General features: G+C 45.3%; 1 protein-coding gene across 1 annotated transcript in view; it reads right to left on the bottom strand.

Moving 5' to 3' along the window:
* CRYBG3 (crystallin beta-gamma domain containing 3) overlaps positions 1-20,113 on the bottom strand; it is a 204,269-nt gene that overhangs the window by 147,290 nt on the left and 36,866 nt on the right. Inside the window, exon 2 of the mRNA XM_088481057.1 lies at positions 5,104-5,170. Coding sequence (XP_088337183.1) covers positions 5,104-5,170 — 67 coding nt within the window. The remainder of the gene's footprint in view (positions 1-5,103; positions 5,171-20,113) is intronic.

Genomic DNA, 20,113 nt, shown 5'->3' with positions numbered 1-20,113 from the left:
CACTGTACATATACAGTTATGTATAGCGAAGATTGTTATGCACTCAGTGTGCAGAACTGAACTCCGCCCCCTATGGTGTGGCAGATGCCCGTCAAATAGGCATGGCCATTGACCATCGATGATTAGCAAAAAGTGATGATTTGCCGTTATCTAGTGATGTTAGTGATGCCCATTCATGGTTCAATCATTCAGAATGTAGAAAAGTCTCAGGAGACACCCGAGAAGTTTTCATGATTTGTTTACTTAAAAACAAAAGAGACTTCTTGTAAACCATTCTATTCAAGGACACTAAACACTAACTTAAGTAAGTAAATAAAATAAAGTGTATTTATGAAGTGCAAAATATTCAGGGGTTCAGTACATTTCTGTTTAGGCCAATGTGCCTCACCCGTAACAAGGAACATGTCCACAGCAGGCAATCATTATAGGTTCTACTACTAACCCGTAAAAATGAGATCCGGTTGGAAATGTAGAAAGTAAAAACATCACTTCAAAGTCCGGCATACTACCACTTCAGGGATAAAATCATGCTTAGAGTCATTTAATATAAGTATTATTAACACCATGTGTTCCTTCTGTATAATTTCATTACATTGGTCTACAAGGGCCTAGAAAGGTGCTTTCCTGTATATAGTTCCTGGTAAGTGAAACGCGATTAAACCAATAAACAATCTCATTGTGTTACACCAAGGGGAGGATTCAATTAGACGCGAAAAAGCAAGAACTTAACGTCGGAGAAGTTCTCGAACAATTTGTGTGTTTTGGTGAGATATTTTCACGTCTTTTGTCTGCACGCTCCCGTTTTTCGCACTCTCATATTACAAATGATGCGAAAACGCATTAGTGCGAAAACTGCGCATGGTGAAACCAGCGAAAAGTACAGCACATTTTTGGGGAATTCAGCCTGTACCCCATAAAAAGCCTAACTGACATAGGAAATTAATATAGAAGTGTATTAGAGGACATAATAAAAGTATTTTGGGGTTTTAAATTCTGTCAAATGGCTGTTATATGCATATTTCTATAAGTGTGGAAAAATGATAAAAAACAATAATTTTTTAAGAAAATAAATGCTGCAGTTAAATTGGGGGTACATTAAAATGGGTCCAAGTATATTTTTGTGTCTTAAAAATAAAAAATACACCTGGTACAGCCACCTGCAATGTTTAAAACACATGTCCAATCCAAACAGCCCCCCAAAATACTTTACCCAGTACGTTAAACCCATTTTCAAACAGCTTTTACATTTTGACCCTAAAAGAGACATGTCATTATTAGGGGGAATTAAGTCAAATACATTTTTTATTTGCCTAATTAGTCATTAGAGGGGTGTCGAAGGGTTCTGAACCAAGTCCCCACATTTTTAGCCAAAAATAGGGATTTTACACAAGTTTTCACCTGCTGTGAGATAGTGAAAACAGTGTGCAGTTGTTTGTCTATGGAGTTTTCACAATAGGATTGCACGATACGCAGTTTTGTGCGAAAAGTTCGCACCTGAGAACAAAAGTTTGCACCGGCTAATTTAATCCGGCCCCAAGGTTATGGTATTACAAGTGGATAGATCACTAGTCACGTTCATTCTCCTGCCTCACAATCCGTAAAGCTGGGCATACACGTCCAGATAAAATGCCTGTCAGACCGACAGACATTTTATCCGGCGGCATACACTGTGAGATATCTCACAGTGTATTAGCCCCAACATCCGCGCTCCGCCCCCGGGGGAGGAGACATTTCCCTGTTCCTTCCATTGGAAGGAACGCAGGAAATGTCTGTCTGTCGGCCGCGGCTGAGCATACACTGCCCGATGCGGCCGACAGTTTATCTCTTAAATATCACATATCGGACGGGCATGCTGGACAATCCGGCAAGCCAATATTTAACCCTCGGTCGCCCGCACACACTCTACAATTATCGGGGCGATCCGCGGATATCGGGCGTATCTCCCCGATAACTGTAGCGTGTATGGCCAGCTTAAGGAATGCTCCAATATTCTCAGACCCTCTGATCAGACGACGCGTATATTCTGCAGCCTCAGTGGCGTTACTGTACGCAAATTCATGTCATTCCTCATAAAAACTGGGGAATTCTTGCAAGTACAGGGGCATGATATCATCACATAATGACATTTGCACTGCTAGCCTGCAATATTGCACTTTAATGAGTGACACTTAGGGGTTTATTTACTAAAGCGTGGGTTTACAAAAGTTAAGGTGTTACCCATAACAACCAATTAGAGACTGGCTATCATTCACCTGGGACCTGCTAGAAAATACTAGCTAGAATTTGATTGGTTTCTGTGCACGTTTGTAAACCTGCACTTTAGTTAATTTACCCGCTTGATGTAAAACATCAAAACTCTCCAGTATTATGTAACCTGTCACGTATATCTTTGCAAAATGTTAATAGCATCTTTTCACATACTGTAAGACATCTTATATCCTAGGCTTATTGGTCAGTAAACTTAAAGAATGAAGAAAATAAGAAAGAAATTGGGTATATGGAAAAACAAAAGATTCCAGGAAAAGCCATTTATTACAACTAGCTGTCTTATTAAGATACAGGGTAAATGCAGGTAGTGTACCAGCTGCCCTTCCCTCTATGGGCACGCGCCCTTTCTTTTATCTCTCAGACTGGGGGTGCGGCACTGGGCTGTGATGTCATTGCGGAACACCACACTCAGCATATCACTGTCACTGAAATGCACCACTGCTCCCAGCATGTTATCTTTACGCAATGTGATAATAGTGTACATATAAACACGCTCCATTTCAATAAATGTTTAAAAATTGCATCTATCTTGCAAAAACAATAATAGGAACTGCACTATCCAATTGGTCTGCAACATCGAGTTGGTCTACACTAAAAAAAAAAAATCAGGGACAATTTAAAAGCTTGGACTGGCCCTGGACATAAGTGACAGTCGTTCGTCATGATAACTCCCGGCCTGATGCTGCTGTTACACTGACACAGATGTAAGGCTGCCAAGAATATTTATCAGCAACTGCCATTAAAATACAGAAACAAATCTCAGCCTTGCACCGCTGACCATGTGTGATGTGTGTGTAGCTCTGTCCTGTGTGTACTCTGTGGGACTTGGCATCGGCTGACTGTAACATCGTGTGTCTGGATGTCATGATTTCCACCTCACTGTGCAATGTCCTGGGTTCCCCACAGGCTGGCTCAGACAATGAAATATTGTTTGGAAACCTTTCAAATACGCTTATACTGTTAGTGCCTCGGTTTAATGCTGTTAAATTGTACTAAAAAAAATAAAATAAAATCAAAAACACATTTTTTGTTTTTTATTATGTTTATATGTAAAATAAATCTACACAACATAAATGCCATTTTTTTCAATACATTGTTTTCAACAGGAATTAAATGCATTCTTACAAGGGGTTCAGACAGGAAACAAGGTTAAACCAGTCCCAATTTTAAATAAAAAACATGCTTAATGTACGTATGAATATTCTTACGGGTTGTTTGTGTGACCATGCATTATAGTTACCATCATCTCTACTCAATAGTTATGGAGAGAAAGCATGTTCCTGTAATATGTTATTTATGGGTATGGAGATTCTTTACAGACATCCTGGGATTAAGGTGCATAAATACATCCTGCATTGTGCTTTTGTTATGGTATTTAAGTATTATATGCTGTTCAAAACACAACAAAATATGAATCTGCCACAGGGTAATGAACTGGAGATCTCTAGAGAGATTAGTGAGCTACAAGAATGCAAATTATTAGTATAACAACTAACAGGAGCTTTCTGCAGAACAGGAATGTTCACGTTATAAAATAGAAGATTGGATGTTGACATATTCCGTCCCCTTAAAAGGGCAACTAACGCTGCATCAGGTTGGCTTATGTAAAAGAGCTGCTAGTAATAACATACTTAAATCTTATATGTAAAGGTTACCATACCATGGAAGAATTGGAGATATTCAGTATAAAACCTTCAAATCTTTTGCATATACGTTTGTGAATGTTGTTAGTATCACTTTTATATAACTCAATTTGTATTATATGTTTTATTTGTACTTTTAATCGACTTGTATTCCTTTGTAAATCTGACTGCACTGTTTATGTAATGGATTTAGTTCAACAAATCAGCTGACTGCTATGTGTTAGAGACCTGTAAGGGTCTGATTTGATCATGCATGACCTATAAACCACTTGTACTCCTACTGTACCTGCCAAATCCATATATCGGTGGTTAGTATTAAGTGTACTCGTGACCTACAGACAGTGGAAGCCAGAGGGCACTGGGCCATATAGCAAAGCTTGTAGCAGAGAGTGGGGACCAGCACAGACCAGCACGGCCCATACGCCTCTTAGAAGTGTCCACCGCTCTGCTGATTCAGTGGGAGAACATGGCATTTCTGGGCCCCCCTCACCTCCGGGCCCCGATGACGCCATACTCACTGGACTCATGGTGGAAATAGGTATTTGGTGGGCTGAACCAATATTCACTACAACGCAGACTAACATAACAGTATACTCTTGAAATAATTAATTGACAACACTAAGGCATTTCACATACAAAGTGTCCTTTACAATGCAGAAAAGCCCGGCTCTCCAGATCCAGATGTAGCTTGCCCAGGTGCCCGCACAGGTAAATGTAGAGATAGTCCAAAGGAGCGGCACTCAGGGTCTTGAATCAAATTAGATTCAAGACCCTGAGTGCTGCTCCTTTGGACTACATATATATATATATATATATATATATATATATATACACCATCCAGACAAACCACTTATGGCCAACCCATGGCCGCAACTAGGGGGGGCTGAGGGATCATGTGCACCGGGCGCCATCCTGCAGCGGCACCGGCCACACAATTTTCTGTGCCGGAGGTCTGCAGATAGAGACCTCCGGCTGTTGCGCGCCGGACATTGAAAAATTGGCGGAAGATCCCGCCCGTCCTCCTGTTGCCGGAAGGTAGGGTTAGCGCTCAGGGGGGGGGCGGAGAGGGAGTGAGAGGGGCGGCAGTGCTGCACTGGGCGCACTGCCGTCTAGCTACGGCACTGGGCCAACCACATGCACAATATCTTTTTATTTAATTCATTGCTTAATATATAAAATATGTTTTGCCTACCTGTTCTGGTTCAGATGAAGAGAATTGTTCATGGCTTTCCAGTATCACGTTGCCATTATCTTCACATCTGAAAAGCAAACACATTGTTTAGTAAGCGGAGATGTATTTGGCATATTTGGCATTATCTGCAACAGAAACCTACATTGTTGTTTTGTCTTTATAGCCTGCCTAATGTGCTCATTACATCCATCAATGGGGCTGTAAATGTCATTTGTGCTCACAGACTTATATCCGAGGCTGATAGAAGCAAATAAAATCACAATAATTTGCTAGTGCACCTGTCACCTACTGCATTTTGTGGGGTGAACCAATATTCATATCAAAGGTCACCAAGAGCGAGTGACACTCACTGTAAGAGCTGATAAATACATTCTGTCAGATTATTCCATAAAAGTATTCTCCAAAATGAAACAAACAAGCAGCGTTTTATAACTTAGCCCCTGTAAATAATCAATATACTGGTGATAATTGAACCCGTGAACTTGAATCACAGAGATAACCTAAAATGACCCCGTTAAAACAGAAGCTGGTTTCTACCGATTTAAAAACATCTCTTATCGCTAAACCGCTCCTATATTTTTATGGTGTAGTATTTATTTTCTTTTTTCTTAAAATAACATTGGGAACGTAATCCTGTTTATCAATATGAGGTTCATTGAAATATATTACACTTATTTATTTATTTCAATATGCTAGAATTAATATAGGACACATTTTATAAAAGCCACAGGGGTCCATTTTTCAACGAGTTTTATCATACGCAACGACTTTTAAAACTTGTTGCATATGATAATGGTGCTCCAGCCAATCAGCTCCTAATTGTCATCTGTTTGAAAGTTGACAGTTGGGAGCTGATTGGCTGGAGCACCATTTATCATACTCAATGTGTTTTAAAACTCGTTGCGTATGATAAAATTGATCGGCCAATATATCTGTCAGTGTGTACCCAGCTTTAGAAGGGGTTTACATCTTGAGATAACTTTAAAGGTGAGTACATTCCATCCTGTAACTTTCACTTCAACCTTTCAGTCTACTTCTAAGATTTCTAAGGCAGAGTGGCATTATTGACCTAGATCAGGGGTGGGGAACCTTTTTTCTGCCGAGGGCCATTTTGATTCATATAACATTATTCGCGGGCCTGGTACAGGCCATGCCCCTCCATGTGATGTCACACAGGGGTGGGGGCACAATTGCCGGTGAGTACAGCAATGCCCGAGCATCCTGAGGATACTCCGGGGAGGTGTAAGGGCAGCGGTGTGACCATCTGAAGTGTCTTAATGACGCTCCAGGCAGCCCTGCTGCATAGATTGAGGCTAGCAGCAAAATGAGGCTAGCAGAAAAAGCTCCGAGGGCCAGATCTAATTATTCCGGGGGCCTTATATGGCCCCCAGGACTGAGATTTCCCATCCCTGACCTAGATTATAACCAATATCTATTTTTACCGACTCTCCAGGAGTGACCAGGAATCTCATGAAATAGCAGATTATCTCTTTTTATCTCCTCTTGAGAGAGTGTGGCAAATTCCCTGAAACTAGGTTAGAGGAGCTATGGGCAGAGGGGATGTAGTTAATAGACCGGCGGAAGCGATGCCGCTGGTCTAAATCCCGACTCATCCTGCCTGACAAGTGACTTAAGATAGGTGTCGAAATGCCGACGCCTATCTTAATCCCGATGCCGGAAGACCGACCCCCGCCATCCCAATCATCATCTGATGGGTAAGTATAACACTTAGCCTGGGGATAGGGGGGTTAGCTTTAGGGACCCCCAGGTGGACTTACCGTTAGACACCCCCCTGGGGAATGTTAGGGCTAGGCTAGGGGAAGGGGCGGTTAGGGTTAGGCACTAGGGGGGAGGTTAGGGTTAGGCACCCCCCCGGGAGGGTTAGGTCTCTGGTGCGGGGAGGAGGGGTTAGATTTACAGACCCCTGGGGGGAGATTAGGGTTAGGCACTAACCGGGGAGGTTAGGGTTAGGCACCCCTAAAGGAGGGTTAGGGTTAGGGGGGAGAGTGGAGTGTTAGGTTACTTACCTTTACCTGTCTGGATTTCGACCCGCCGGGCTACCGCTGTCAGTATTTGATTGGCATTACATACCGATTCCGAGACACCGTAGAGGAAACACTTGGGAAAACAATTATTAATTAGTACATCTGTCTAGTGAAGAATGGTAGCCATTTTTTGGGGGGCATACCTTCTCTTGGTTTATTAAAATATATTTGCCTGAAGCCTGAAGAAGGTGGGCTACTTGAAAATGGCCATCTCTGTACAGCACAAAGGTACCACAAGAAAAAAACTGTTGATTCAATTGTATCCACTCCACACATTACAATTCAGCTGTAATGTATCCAAGGACAATACTTGTAAACAATTATGACTACATGATATAAAGCCTGTTCAGGCTCTGGTCTTTCAGGTATGTTGGAAAGGATATTAAGACTTAAACTGGGCTTGCTCAAACTTTAGCCGTCAATTGGCAGCTAAACAAAAAAAAGAAGATGAAATACAGCACATCTGCTTCTCATCTCGGATAATATTTCTCTTAGTGAATAGAACCAGCACTGAAAGGTGCTCAATTTCCTGGCCCACCCACATAATGAATGTTGAACACTAGCAGCTTACTTTGTGGAATCATAAGTATTTTTTTTCTTTTTTAAATGTCATTGTGTAACAAGTCAAATTGCAGCCTAAAAACATTCTCTAGTAAACTTGTGTAACAATGCTGTCATCTAGAAATAACTGTTACTAGGTGGCACCTCCCCCTATCTCACTGCCAAGGGCTTCTCCATCTCCCCGACCACAAGCCAGTAAGAGGTGGCAGTGCAGGCACCAACCCCACAACTGAGGGCAGCGACATGCAGCCATTTGGCCTGGGCTTCTCCCTGCTTCCTACAACCAGCTGATGGTCAGTGCTCCAGCTCATAAACCCCCCTCACCATCCATTACATAAAAACCTAATTTGTGCTCACAGAGTTATATCCCCACTCCCTTCAGAGTACTTCATGCAGGGGCGGAACCAAAATGTTCTGAGCCATAGCAACATTTTGCAGGGGCCCCTCCCCAATGGTTCTAGAGAGACACCTAGCTCCACAGTGGTTGTTCATTTTATGCACCCCACAGTAATAGTGCCCTAGTTGATTTTATGCACATAGTAGTGCCCTATTTCACATTATACCACACAGTGCAACCAGTTCATATTATTCCTCAAGTTCACAAAACTTTATGCCACATTGTAGTGTTCACAAAACGTATTATGGCACACAGTATCTACAGTTCACATTATGCCAAACAGGTGGCAGGGACCCGATAGCTCCTACCTGAGAGGATACATCCTAATGCAGGAAATTCAACTTTGAGTAGAGATCTTCTTAATTTAGGTACATTATCACACTGTCCCTTTCTGGGACCGTCCTAATCTCGGAGGTTATTTCCTGCCACCTAGCTGTATAAAGGCTGATAACAAGGAAAAGCCTTCTCTGCCACAATGCCGGGTTTACTGATTAGCTCAGCTGTGTCTGTGAGCATAAAACAGGAGTGTGGGAGATGGATTATTGCAATGTGGAGCTTTGCTGAGAGACAGATATTGCCACTGACTTTTCCTCTTTTTTAGGCCCAGTAAATTCAAGAATTTGGTTGACCTCTATTAAATGGGATCTGGGCTCCCTTAGCTCTGCTACACATAGCAATGGCACTCCTTGCACCCACGATAGTTACGCCCATGCGCTACCCCTAGTCTTTGCATCCCCAATTCCTTTCAGAGTACTTCTACACCTAGTCTTGCATCCCCCCACTCCCAATGAGAGCACTTCTACCCCTGGTCTTTGCATCCCCACTCACTCTCAGAGCATTTCTACACCTAGTCTTGCATCCCCCCACTCCTTCTCAGAGCACTTTTACCCCTGGTCTTGCATCCCCCCACTCCCTCTCAGAGCACTTCAACCCCTAGTCTTGCATCCGCCCACTCTCTCTCAGGGCACTTCTACCCCTAGTCTTGCATCCCCACTCCCTCTGAGGACACTTCTACCCCTAGTCTTGCATCCCCCCACTCCCTCTCAGGGCACTTCTACCCCTGGTCTTGCATCCCCCCACTCACTCTCAGAGCACTTCTACCCCTAGTCTTGCATCCCCCCACTCCCTCTCAGAGCACTTCTACCCTTAGTCTTTGCATCCCCCCACTCTCTCTCAGAGCATTTCTACCCCCAGTATTGCATCCCCACTCCCTCTCAGCGCACTTCTACCCCTAGTCTTGCATCCCCACTTCGTCTCAGCGCACTTCTACCCCTAGTCTTGCATCCCCACTTCGTCTCAGCGCACTTCTACCCCTAGTTTTTGCAGCCCCCCACTCCCTCTCAGAGCACTTCTACCCCTAGTCTTTGCATCCCCCAACTCTCTCTCAGAGCATTTCTACCCCTAGTCTTTGCATCCCCCCACTCCCTCTCAGGGCACTTCTACCCCTGGTCTTGCATCCCCCCACTTCTCTCAGGGCACTTCTACCCCTAGTCTTTGCATCCCCCCACTCTCTCTCAGAGCACTTCTACCCCTAGTCTTTGCATCCCCCCACTCTCTCTCAGAGCACTTCTACCCCTAGTCTTTGCATCCCCCCATTCCCTCTCAGGGCACTTCTACCCCTAATCTTGCATCCCCCCACTCCCTCTCAGGGCACTTCTACCCCTAGTCTTGCATCCCCCCACTCCCTCTCAGAGCACTTCTACCCCTAGTCTTGCATCCCCCCACTCCCTCTCAGGGCACTTCTACGCCTAGTCTTTGCATCCCCCCACTCCATCTCAGGGCACTTCTACCCCTAGTCTTTGCATCTAACCCACTCCCTCTCACGGCACTTCTACCCCTAGTCTTTGCATCCCCCCACTCCCTCTCTGAGCACTTCTACCCCTAGTCTTGCATCCCCACTCCCTCTCAGAGCACTTCTACCCCTAGTCTTGCATCCCCCCATTCCCTCTCAGAGCACTTCTACCCCTAGTCTTGCATCCCCACTCCCTCTCAGAGCACTTCTACCCCTAGTCTTTGCTTCCCCCCACTCCCTCTCAGGGCACTTCTACCCCTAGTCTTTGCATCTCCCCACTCCCTTTCAGAGCATGTCAACCCATAGTTTTGCTTCTGCATTCCCTTTTAGAGCACGTCTACCCCTAGTCTTGCATCCCCCACTCCCTCTCAGAGCACTTCTACACCTAGTCTTTGCATCCCCCCACTCCCTCTCAGGGCACTTCTACCCCTAGTCTTGCATCCCCCCACTCCCTCTCAGGGCACTGCTACCCCTAGTCTTGCATCCCCCCACTCCCTCTCAGGGCACTTCTACCCCTGGTCTTGCATCCCCCCACTGCCTCTCAGAGCACTTCTACCCCTAGTCTTGCATCACCCCACTCCCTCTCAGGGCACTTCTACCCCTGGTCTTGCATTCCCCCACTGCCCCTCAGAGCACTTCTACCCCTAGTCTTGCATCCCCCCACTCCCTCTCAGAGCATTTCTACCCCTAGTCTTTGCATCTCCCCACTCTCTCTCAGAGCATTTCTACCCCTAGTCTTTGCATCTCCCCACTCTCTCTCAGAGCATTTCTACCCCAGTCTTGCATCCCCCCACTCCCTCTCAGAGCATCTCTACCCCTAGTCTTGCATTCTCCCACTCCTTCTTAGAGCACTTCTACCCTAGTCTTTGCATCCCCACTCCCTTTGAGAGCACTTCTACCCCCAGTATTTGCATCTCCCCACTCTCTCTCAGAGCACTTCTACCCATAGTCTTGCTCCCCCCACTCCCTCTCAGGGCACTTCTACCCCTAGTCTTGTATCCCCCCACTCCCTCTCAGGGCACTTCTACCCCTAGTCTTTGCATCCCCCCACTCCCTCTCAGGGCACTTCTACCCCTAGTCTTGCATCCCCCCACTCCCTCTCAGGGCACTTCTACTCCTGGTCTTGCATCCCCCCACTGCCTCTCAGAGCACTTCTACCCCTAGTCTTGCATCCCCCCACTCCCTCTCAGAGCATTTCTACCCCTAGTCTTAGCATCTCCCCACTCTCTCTCAGAGCATTTCTACCCCAGTCTTGCATCCCCCCACTCCCTCTCCGAGCATCTCTACCCCTAGTCTTGCATCCCCCCACTCTCTCTCAGAGCACTTCTACCCCCAGTATTTGCATCCTCCCACTCCCTCTCAGAGCACTTCTACCCCTAGTCTTGCATCCCCCCACTCCCTCTCAGAGCATTTCTACCCCTAGTCTTTGCATCTCCCCACTCTCTCTCAGAGCATTTCTACCCCAGTCTTGCATCCCCCCACTCCCTCTCCGAGCATCTCTACCCCTAGTCTTTGCATCCCCCCACTCCCTCTCAGAGCACTTCTACCCCTAGTCTTTGCATCCCCACTCCCTTTGAGAGCACTTCTACCCCCAGTATTTGCATCCCCCCACTCTCTCTCAGAGCACTTCTACCCCCAGTATTTGCATCCCCCCACTCCCTCTCAGGGCACTTCTACCCCTAGTCTTGTATCCCCCCACTCCCTCTTATGGCACTTCTACCCCTAGTCTTTGCATCCCCCCACTCTCTCTCAGAGCACTTCTACCCCTAGTCTTGCATACCCCACTCTCTCTCAGAGCACTTCTACCCCTAGTCTTGCATCCCCCCACTCCCTCTCAGGGCACTTCTACCCCTAGTCTTGCATCCCCCCACTCCCTCTCAGGGCACTTCTACCCCTAGTCTTTGCATCCCCCCACTCTCTCTCAGAGCACTTCTACCCCTAGTCTTTGCATCCCCCCACTCCCTCTCAGACCACTTCTACCCCTAGTCTTTGCATCCCCCCACTCCTTCTCAGGGCACTTCTACCCCTAGTCTTACATCCCCCCACTCCCTCTCAGGGCACCTACCCCTGGTCTTTGCATCCCCCCACTCCCTCTCAGGGCACTTCTACCCCTAGTCTTTGCATCCCCCCACTCCCTCTCAGGGCACTTCTACCCCTAGTCTTTGCATCCCCCCACTCCCTCTCAGAGAACGTCTACCCCTAGTCTTGCATCCCCCCACTCCCTTTCAATAACATAAATCGGGACTGTTGTGACCGGAATAAGAGTAAGACAGGAGACATTTATAAATTAAACCAGTTCAGTTGCAACATGACACTCTTTGAGAAACTGCATATTACTGTGTAAAGGGCATAGGAAGGCTGGACATTTTTAGCCCTAGGGACAAATACACATAAGTGGTCACAGTATAGCAGTAAAACCCTATATTTACAACACTTTATGAGTAAGTGAAGGAATGCAGAGTAACCAATCATGAGCCGGCAGACATGTATGTGCAGGAAAATGATTGTGGACAGTTCTTTTTACTACTGCTGAATTCTGAGAAAATCTGCTTCTGGCTGCTGCCAAGAAAACCAGTGACTGTGCCCTGCTAAAGGTGCGTCCACACTAGCCGATGAGCTCACGATGCGATATCATGAGCGATTTTCCTAGAACACTCCCCGGCAGCTCCCCAGCGCTCCAGGACACAATATGGAGCTAAAAAGTGTCCAATCTGACCAACGATATATCGTGCATCCTTAATGATTTCCAGTGCGTCGTGTACGAGATTGGCAGATCTTGCCTGCTGTAGGTAAGATCTGAAGATGCGATGGACGACCCGCAGGTACACGCATTGGCTTCGTTATCGTGAGTGGACATATAATACACGATTTGCTGTTTCGATGCGTCGAAATTGGGCAAATCGTGCAAAATATTGTCTTGTGTGTACGCACCTTAAGTGTGCTAACTGAAGCACAGAAAGAAAGCAGCCAACCTTCCTTTAATGCGCAGCACTATGTAAAAACCATGGTTTGTTTTGCCTTTAAAAATACTGCTGCTTTAAACCTTGCAACTGGCAATCGCAGAAACTCGTGCCCACAATTCTGTTATTTAAAGGGAGCGGTGTTCATGTTGCAATAATCATTTTGACTGGAGTTATTTTAAAGTGCAATTGATAAACAGTTAAAAAAAAGTGTCATTGGTCCAACAAAGACCAGCATTGATGTTCGGTATAGCCGGGCAGTTCCTGCATTAGTATAAGCTAGGATATAGGCTGCCGTACGGAAATCTCGAAGCCTTAGTACTATTACAAGTGTGTTTATTAATTTGATCCTCATCTCTATTACATTTACTGTATAAAATCCTAACAAGTAATAAATAGTAAGATATACCTGTATTAAGCTGGGTCTATATTTGTACGCCCATACATTTCCAAATTAATAAATAGTAAAGGAAAAATATATATTTTAAGATAGTAATTATCGCTAATGTCCTGCACATCATTTCCATAGTGACCTGTGAGGTGACCCATGAATTATACATGCATGCTTTATGCTGCTTTTAATTTCCACTGGAGAGCGATAGCACTAGCAGATGACAAGCTTGCTCTCTCTCTTCTTTATAGGAAGGGTCTGTGTGCCATTTATATTTCATATATTGCAATAGCAGTAATCCGGCCATTTTATCCTTCAAAGACCTGCACTAAGTGCTTGTAAGATGACAAATTGTGCCGCATGTGGCAAGATAATACAGACAGCCGTCCCTTTGTGCTGTGGCTGAGCGACTCTCTGTGGGTTTAACTGGTTCCGGGAAACACATCTGAGAGGGACTTAATCATTACTATTTAATACATTCTTACTTAATGGTAAACACGGATCATATTTTACTTTATTTTACTTTATGTTTTATGACTATATTGGTTTGAGTTATTACCACTTGGTATTTGTTATATTCTGTTTTTTAATTGTTCCATGTCTAGACCTCCTTTGTGCAATACTAATTAAAATAAAATAAAATAAAAATTCAGTCACTGATACACTCTAATGCTGGGTACACACTACACAGCTACATCTGCAGATGATGGTCGTTCATACACTGTACAGCCATCATCTGCTTCTACCCGCGGGTCCCGGCAGGCAGGTCGGGGGCGTGCCCCTCCCTCCTCCCCTCGGCTGCCGCTGTATGTGTACAGGCAGTCTGTAGACCACCCGTACACACTGGCCAATGGAAAGATATGTCTGCAGATATATCTTTCCATCGCCCGTGCAGCACAGCCAATGCGATATGTCTGTGAACTAAGTCGTTCACACTGGCCGAGTACACACTGGCCGACATGCACAGATATATTGGCCGATCAATTGTTCGGCCAATATATCTGTCAGTGTGTACCCAGCTTACAGTGACTAGCAGGATACTTGTAAACATCTTTCCTACAAGGAGAAACTGTTGACTTTACAACAGTAGCCTGGCACTTTCTGGCTTAGAGCTGAAGGACAAACAGAAATATAAATCCTTAGGACCCGTTTAGAGTTGGCCATCAAAGCAAGTTGCAGCGTTCTTTCCTCCTGGTGACTTGCTATTTTTTAATAATGTGCATCTGTTGATCTGGCGACTCGTACGCATTTTGCACTTAGAGCTCTCGGCGCCAAGGGTAATCGGCGCATTTAAGGGGGCATGTTGACGTGATCAAAGTACAATAAGGCTGAGTCGATGCAAAATGTATCCCACGCCCTCATGTCTTCATGTACTTGTCCCCTGGTGCAAATTGCAAACAGATGATTATGACAGCCACTGGCCACATCTGATTCGCCAAGCAAGTCTTATGCTGGGTACACACTGGCAGATATATTGGCCGAGCAATTGATCGGCCAACATGTTGGGTACCCGTCGGCCAGTGTGCACCAGCGATTTGTCTGTGAACGATGTCATTCAGACATATTGCGTCAGCTCTGCTGCACAGCCGATGGACAGATATATCTGCAGATATATCAGTCCATCGTGCGGTGTGTACGGCGCAGCAGAGGCCGCAGGGAGCGGGCGCGACACACCCAGTAGCCAGATGATGGTTGTTCAGTGTGTATGAGATACACCAATTATGCAAATTTACATAAGATACACCAATTACACCAATTATGCAAATTTACTGTGCCGAGGGTGCCATCTAATAGCAGGAATGCAGTGTACTGAACACATTTTTATTTTTTAAATAAAAATATAAAAAAATAAAGCATATTTCCTACTCTGAAAACGTAAAGGCTTCTAATCTGTGTATTATCGTGTTAAAAGTTTACATTTGCGTCTTGTTCAATTTTTTGATAACAGGCTGCATGCAACTTGGGCACTTATCTACATTATCTACATTGTCCAGCCACTTACTATAATGTATATGAATTGTGTACTGTGTTTTTGTACTCACAGTGAAGCCGCACCTCCACTCCTGTGGCATCTGCTCCAAGGGGAGGGTAGTGCTTTTGCTACCCACACAGAGGCGGTCACATTTCACAAGTGCGGCTAACTCTACATACCGTAGGCAGCAAAATTCAAAAATGTTTCCCAGGCACATTTCAGTTTGTGCTTAGCCGCAAACATTGTGAATAGTCAATAGAGGGCTCTGCTTAAAAAAATTAATATAAATATTTATATATATATATATATATATATATATAAGCCTAGATGTGTGGAGAACTTCCACCAACAGTCTTGGGGTCACTACTGTGTGATTATATACAACCCAGGGGTTCTCGAATGCAACATTTGTGCAAGAGAACTGGGCTCGATCTGGAAAGGATGGCAATTTCAGCTCTACTTTTTTATTGGACATCAACTCTAGGGGGTCAATCCCATTAGGTGCAAATTGCGAGTTGCTATTTTCACTTCTAATTCGCATAGTGAATTCATTTTGCAATCCAATTCGCAATTTTCCACTCGCACCTCCCTGAGGGTGAGAGATGGAAAAGAAAATCTATATTTTATGGTTGAAATGTCGGGACACTGTGCTGAACCCCTTGGACACCCCTCCCCCAATGACTAATTAGGCAATTGGAAGTTTCCAATTAGCTTAATTAGTCCTATAATTACATGTCACTTTTTGGGGGTAAAAAATTTAAATGTCCTCTAATTACGCCAAAATCAACATTTTCATTAGTTTATGCACCCGAAATTTAATTACAATAATTTTTTAGTAGAAAAATAATTGTTTTTATAAAATTTTTTTTATTTTTCAAGGTGCCCTCAAAGTACCCCAAAATTATCCTTTTTCCTAGTTTAAATGTTTTGCATTTTTTCATTTAATTCGTTCGAGATTAAACGAAAAAAGTTTGTTTTTTATAATTTTATTACATTTAAAAAAAAAACACAAATCAGCCATTTGACACCATTTAAACACCTACATTACCTTCCTAATGCCCACAGACAGCCTTCTATAGGGTCCTGCTAACGAAATTATCCATTTTTGGAGGTCCAGGATAGGTCTCCCCACTTTTTCATGCACTTCTCTCAAATCTCATTTGGCAGTCAAGTCGCACCCCTCCGCTGCGAGTAGTGCGAATAGGCATTTTTAATTGGATTGGAGACTTCTCGGGAGCGCGTTTCGCTGCGAAGTGTGCGAGTTTCAAGAAACAAACTCGCTACTCACACCTAATTGGATTGAGCCCTAGGCCCTTATGACTGTATATACCGGCAGACCAAGCATTCCCAGCCCGAGTCTCAGTATCACATCCATTGTTCTGTATGGTAGGTTAAAAAAGAAAACCCTCAAACCTGCTCTAAATCTGTATACATTAGGTTCTGCTGTATGTAAATGTTTCAAATAAAACAGAAATATGTTATGAACATTAATATGTTGAGGGTTTTAATAACTAGTATATGCTGAGACTGCACAGCATGTAACACACACTGATATGTTTAGCGAACGCTAGTACCAAAGTGGTTCTATAAATGTTACTACAAAATTGGCAATGTGCCTTGATAAGGGCACACCGCCTTAAAAGGGAACACCCTGCAAAGTTAAAATGTAAAAAAATCTTATCCCCCCATTAACTTGTTACAACTAAGTACACGGGACAACTAAATATACAGGAGAAACGGTTATTACGGGGAATGGGTTACTGTACTAGTACACTAGAAGCAAACTAAGGGCCTGAATCAGCAGCATACGCTAATGCGAATGCAGCTGCGAAAATAAGCTAATGCCTGCCACGGCTCAGCCAGCATAGAGACGCCAACTGCTGCTTTCTCATACCTGTCCAATGTCACTCTACTGTGCAAACATCGGTACTATCGACGCACATCGGCCAGTCACGCAGCATTTGCAACAAGTCTGACCAGCCAAAGACACTACAAGTCTACTCGCATGCAGAGAGCTCTCATGTTGCGTATGCAATCGCAGTGGCTAATTTATGCACGCCAGCTTTCCAACGAACAGACACGCCTGCGTTCTTCCGACTACCCCCCCGTCACCACCCCCAAATGCTGACAGCCTGTCACTCACTTTGCGATGGATTTCTCTGTGTGCATAATCGCAATGCGATTGCTGCGCACGTGCACTGCGGCTTATACGTATGCGCGATGGCAAACAGTCACTCAATCTGCATACATAATCGCCATTGCGTACCCTTGCTGAATCAGGCCCTAAGATGGAAAATTGAAGAAAAGAAGAAAAATTGAGGAAACAGTGCTCAGCACAGGAATAGCGCCCGGCATCTCATGCCATAGGGTACAAATAGGATAAGTGTATGAGGACAGCTCTGTACCTCTATACATAGTACATAGTAATGCACATGATAAGTGTATGAGGACAGCTCTGTACCTCTATACATAGCAATGCACACAGGGCCGGCTCTAGGGGTGTTCGACCAGTGCGGTCGCACAGGGGTGCCATCCGTAGAAGGCGTACCCCTCTCCAGCATCCAGATTTCAGCGGGACAGAACTGTCCCGCTATTCCACCCGTGGGCCGAAGTGACCCGCGGGTGCTCAAATCGAGAGGCTGGGGACCCCCACTGCCGCAGCTGTGTGGCGGTGCCGGACCCCCGGAGTGTGAATGGATGCCGCGCGCATGCGCCCGGCAACCATTCACAGACGGGAGGGGGCTGGGGGAAGCCCAGCCAGTTGCGGAGTGCTGGGCTTTACCCCCAGCCTGGATGCACAGGATAGGTGTATGAGGACAGCTCTATACCTCTATACATAGTAATGCACATGATAGGTTTATGAGTGCAGCTCTGTACCTCTATACATAGTAATGCACATGTCCCATCTTTGTAGCATGCAAAGATTGTTTTTTTGGAGCTTTGTCAGTGGAATCGGTATGGAATCCCGGCTGCCGCATGGCTGGCAGTTCGATTTTCGGCAGCGGCAGCCCGACAGATCAGCAGAGCCCGGCAGCGGAAGGCCGACAGCGCTGGAAATCCCGATCATCCCTAAGGTAAGTATAAACTAACCTAACCTAACCCCTAACCCTCCTTAGGGGTGCCTAACTCTATCCCTAATCCCCCCTCTAAGTGCCTAACCCTAACCCCCCCCTTCCCCGCTGCCTAAAGTCCCCCGGGGGGGTGCCTAACCCTAACCTCCCCCCGGGGGTGCCTAATCCTAACCCCCCCTTCCCCTAGTCTAACCCTAGCCCTCCCAGGGAGGTGCCTAACCCTAAGTCCCCCCCGGGTGCCCTAAACCTAATCCTCCCCCCCGCGGCTGTCCACTCGCAGCGCCCGGCATCCCTTCGATCGGGATGCCGGGCGCCGGTTTCCCGGCGTCAGGTAAATGACAGGTGTCTAGATATAGACGCCGGTCATTTATCCCACGCCGGGATAAAGCAACCGGGAAGCCGGCTGTCGGTATTAATGCAGCCAGTTTCCCGACTGCATACCTTGTCGGTCACCCAAGAAATGTTGGTACACCCTACTACTACAGAGTTCTCCCGATCTACACAACAGTGAGATGACTGTACAACATGAAACATCATACTGATATATGCAATATAGGCGAAGAACAATGTTGGCACAAGCACACAGCCAGATGAAATGAATACATAATACAGATGTGGGGAAGAACAATTTAGAGACAGCAATGGAAATAGTAGAAAGTGGCACACCTACCCTTCCAGGCGTAACGTTCTGCTCACAGGCCTGGCAATATGAAGGCACGGCGATTGTTTCCTGTTAGTCACAAACAACAAAACAAAAAAATTCTTGGAACCTCTCCCAGTGCCTGCAGCACACATTCCCTGTCTTTCTGCAAACTGGAACAAATTAGAATTGAATCTGTTCCCAAACCGGTTGGCACCTTGAAGGCAAAGTTTCTGCTCAACATTCTATTTCTGAATATTTACCTGGATGTAAAGTTACATAACATAACAGCTGCAGAAGTGTAAGATCATGTAACAAGAAAGACTTTAGGGCAGATGTCCTCTGTATTGTATATTCTCGTACAGGTTTGGGCTGGGTTCGGCAGTCAGAATGCTGGCAGCGGTATCCCGATAGTGAAAATGCAGACGAATTTTGGTAAGTATTTTCACGCTAACCCTAACCCTTACCGTAATCCTAACCCACCCCTCCAAACGCAGCCTAACCCTAACTGACCCCCCCGCCTAACCCTCCCCTCCCGCAGCTTAACCCTAACCCTCTACACCCCCGCAGCCTAACCCTAACCCGCCCCTCCCACAGCCTAACCTTAACCCACATACTTACCGTTAGAAGTTGTCGGCCTTCTGACACGTCGGAATCTTGCCGCCGGTATTGTGAGTGTCGGGATTCTGCCTATCGCTTAATATGCCCATAAACAAACAACTGTAATGTGCTCATAAACAAACAACAGTATCTATTCGGCTGCTACGTACAGTACTCACCAGGACACATTTTAGTGCCATATCCCATGGAGCAAAATTACAGTGGTCAAACATTGTCAGCTTTTATCAAAGATTGTCAGATATTATCAAAGATTATTGCCCAGCCAAAGTTTCATGAAGTCTCGACTTGTCAAAGATTCTGATCAGATGTCGGTGGGGATCAGTAAATGTTTTTGGTCCTGTACACATTGCCATTTGCAATTACTTACAGTAGATCTACCTGTAAGCTCTCTACCAGGACCACCTCTACCATGTGTCTCACTTCTGCACCTCCTTTGTTAACCAATGTAAAAGTTGTGGTAGTCATACAATGTGTCCACAGGATTGCAGAACCTCTTTGCTGTACTTTATTTCAGGTTATCAGGATGGCAAAGACAGCAGCAGCAAGTTCACATCCAGCAG

Source organism: Taudactylus pleione, unplaced genomic scaffold, assembly GCF_031769625.1.
Source record: "Taudactylus pleione unplaced genomic scaffold, aTauple2 ptg000262l, whole genome shotgun sequence".
Lineage (NCBI taxonomy): Eukaryota > Metazoa > Chordata > Amphibia > Anura > Myobatrachidae > Taudactylus > Taudactylus pleione.
The sequence above is the reverse complement of the archived record's forward strand: the minus strand, read 5'-3'. Positions and strand labels throughout refer to the sequence as shown.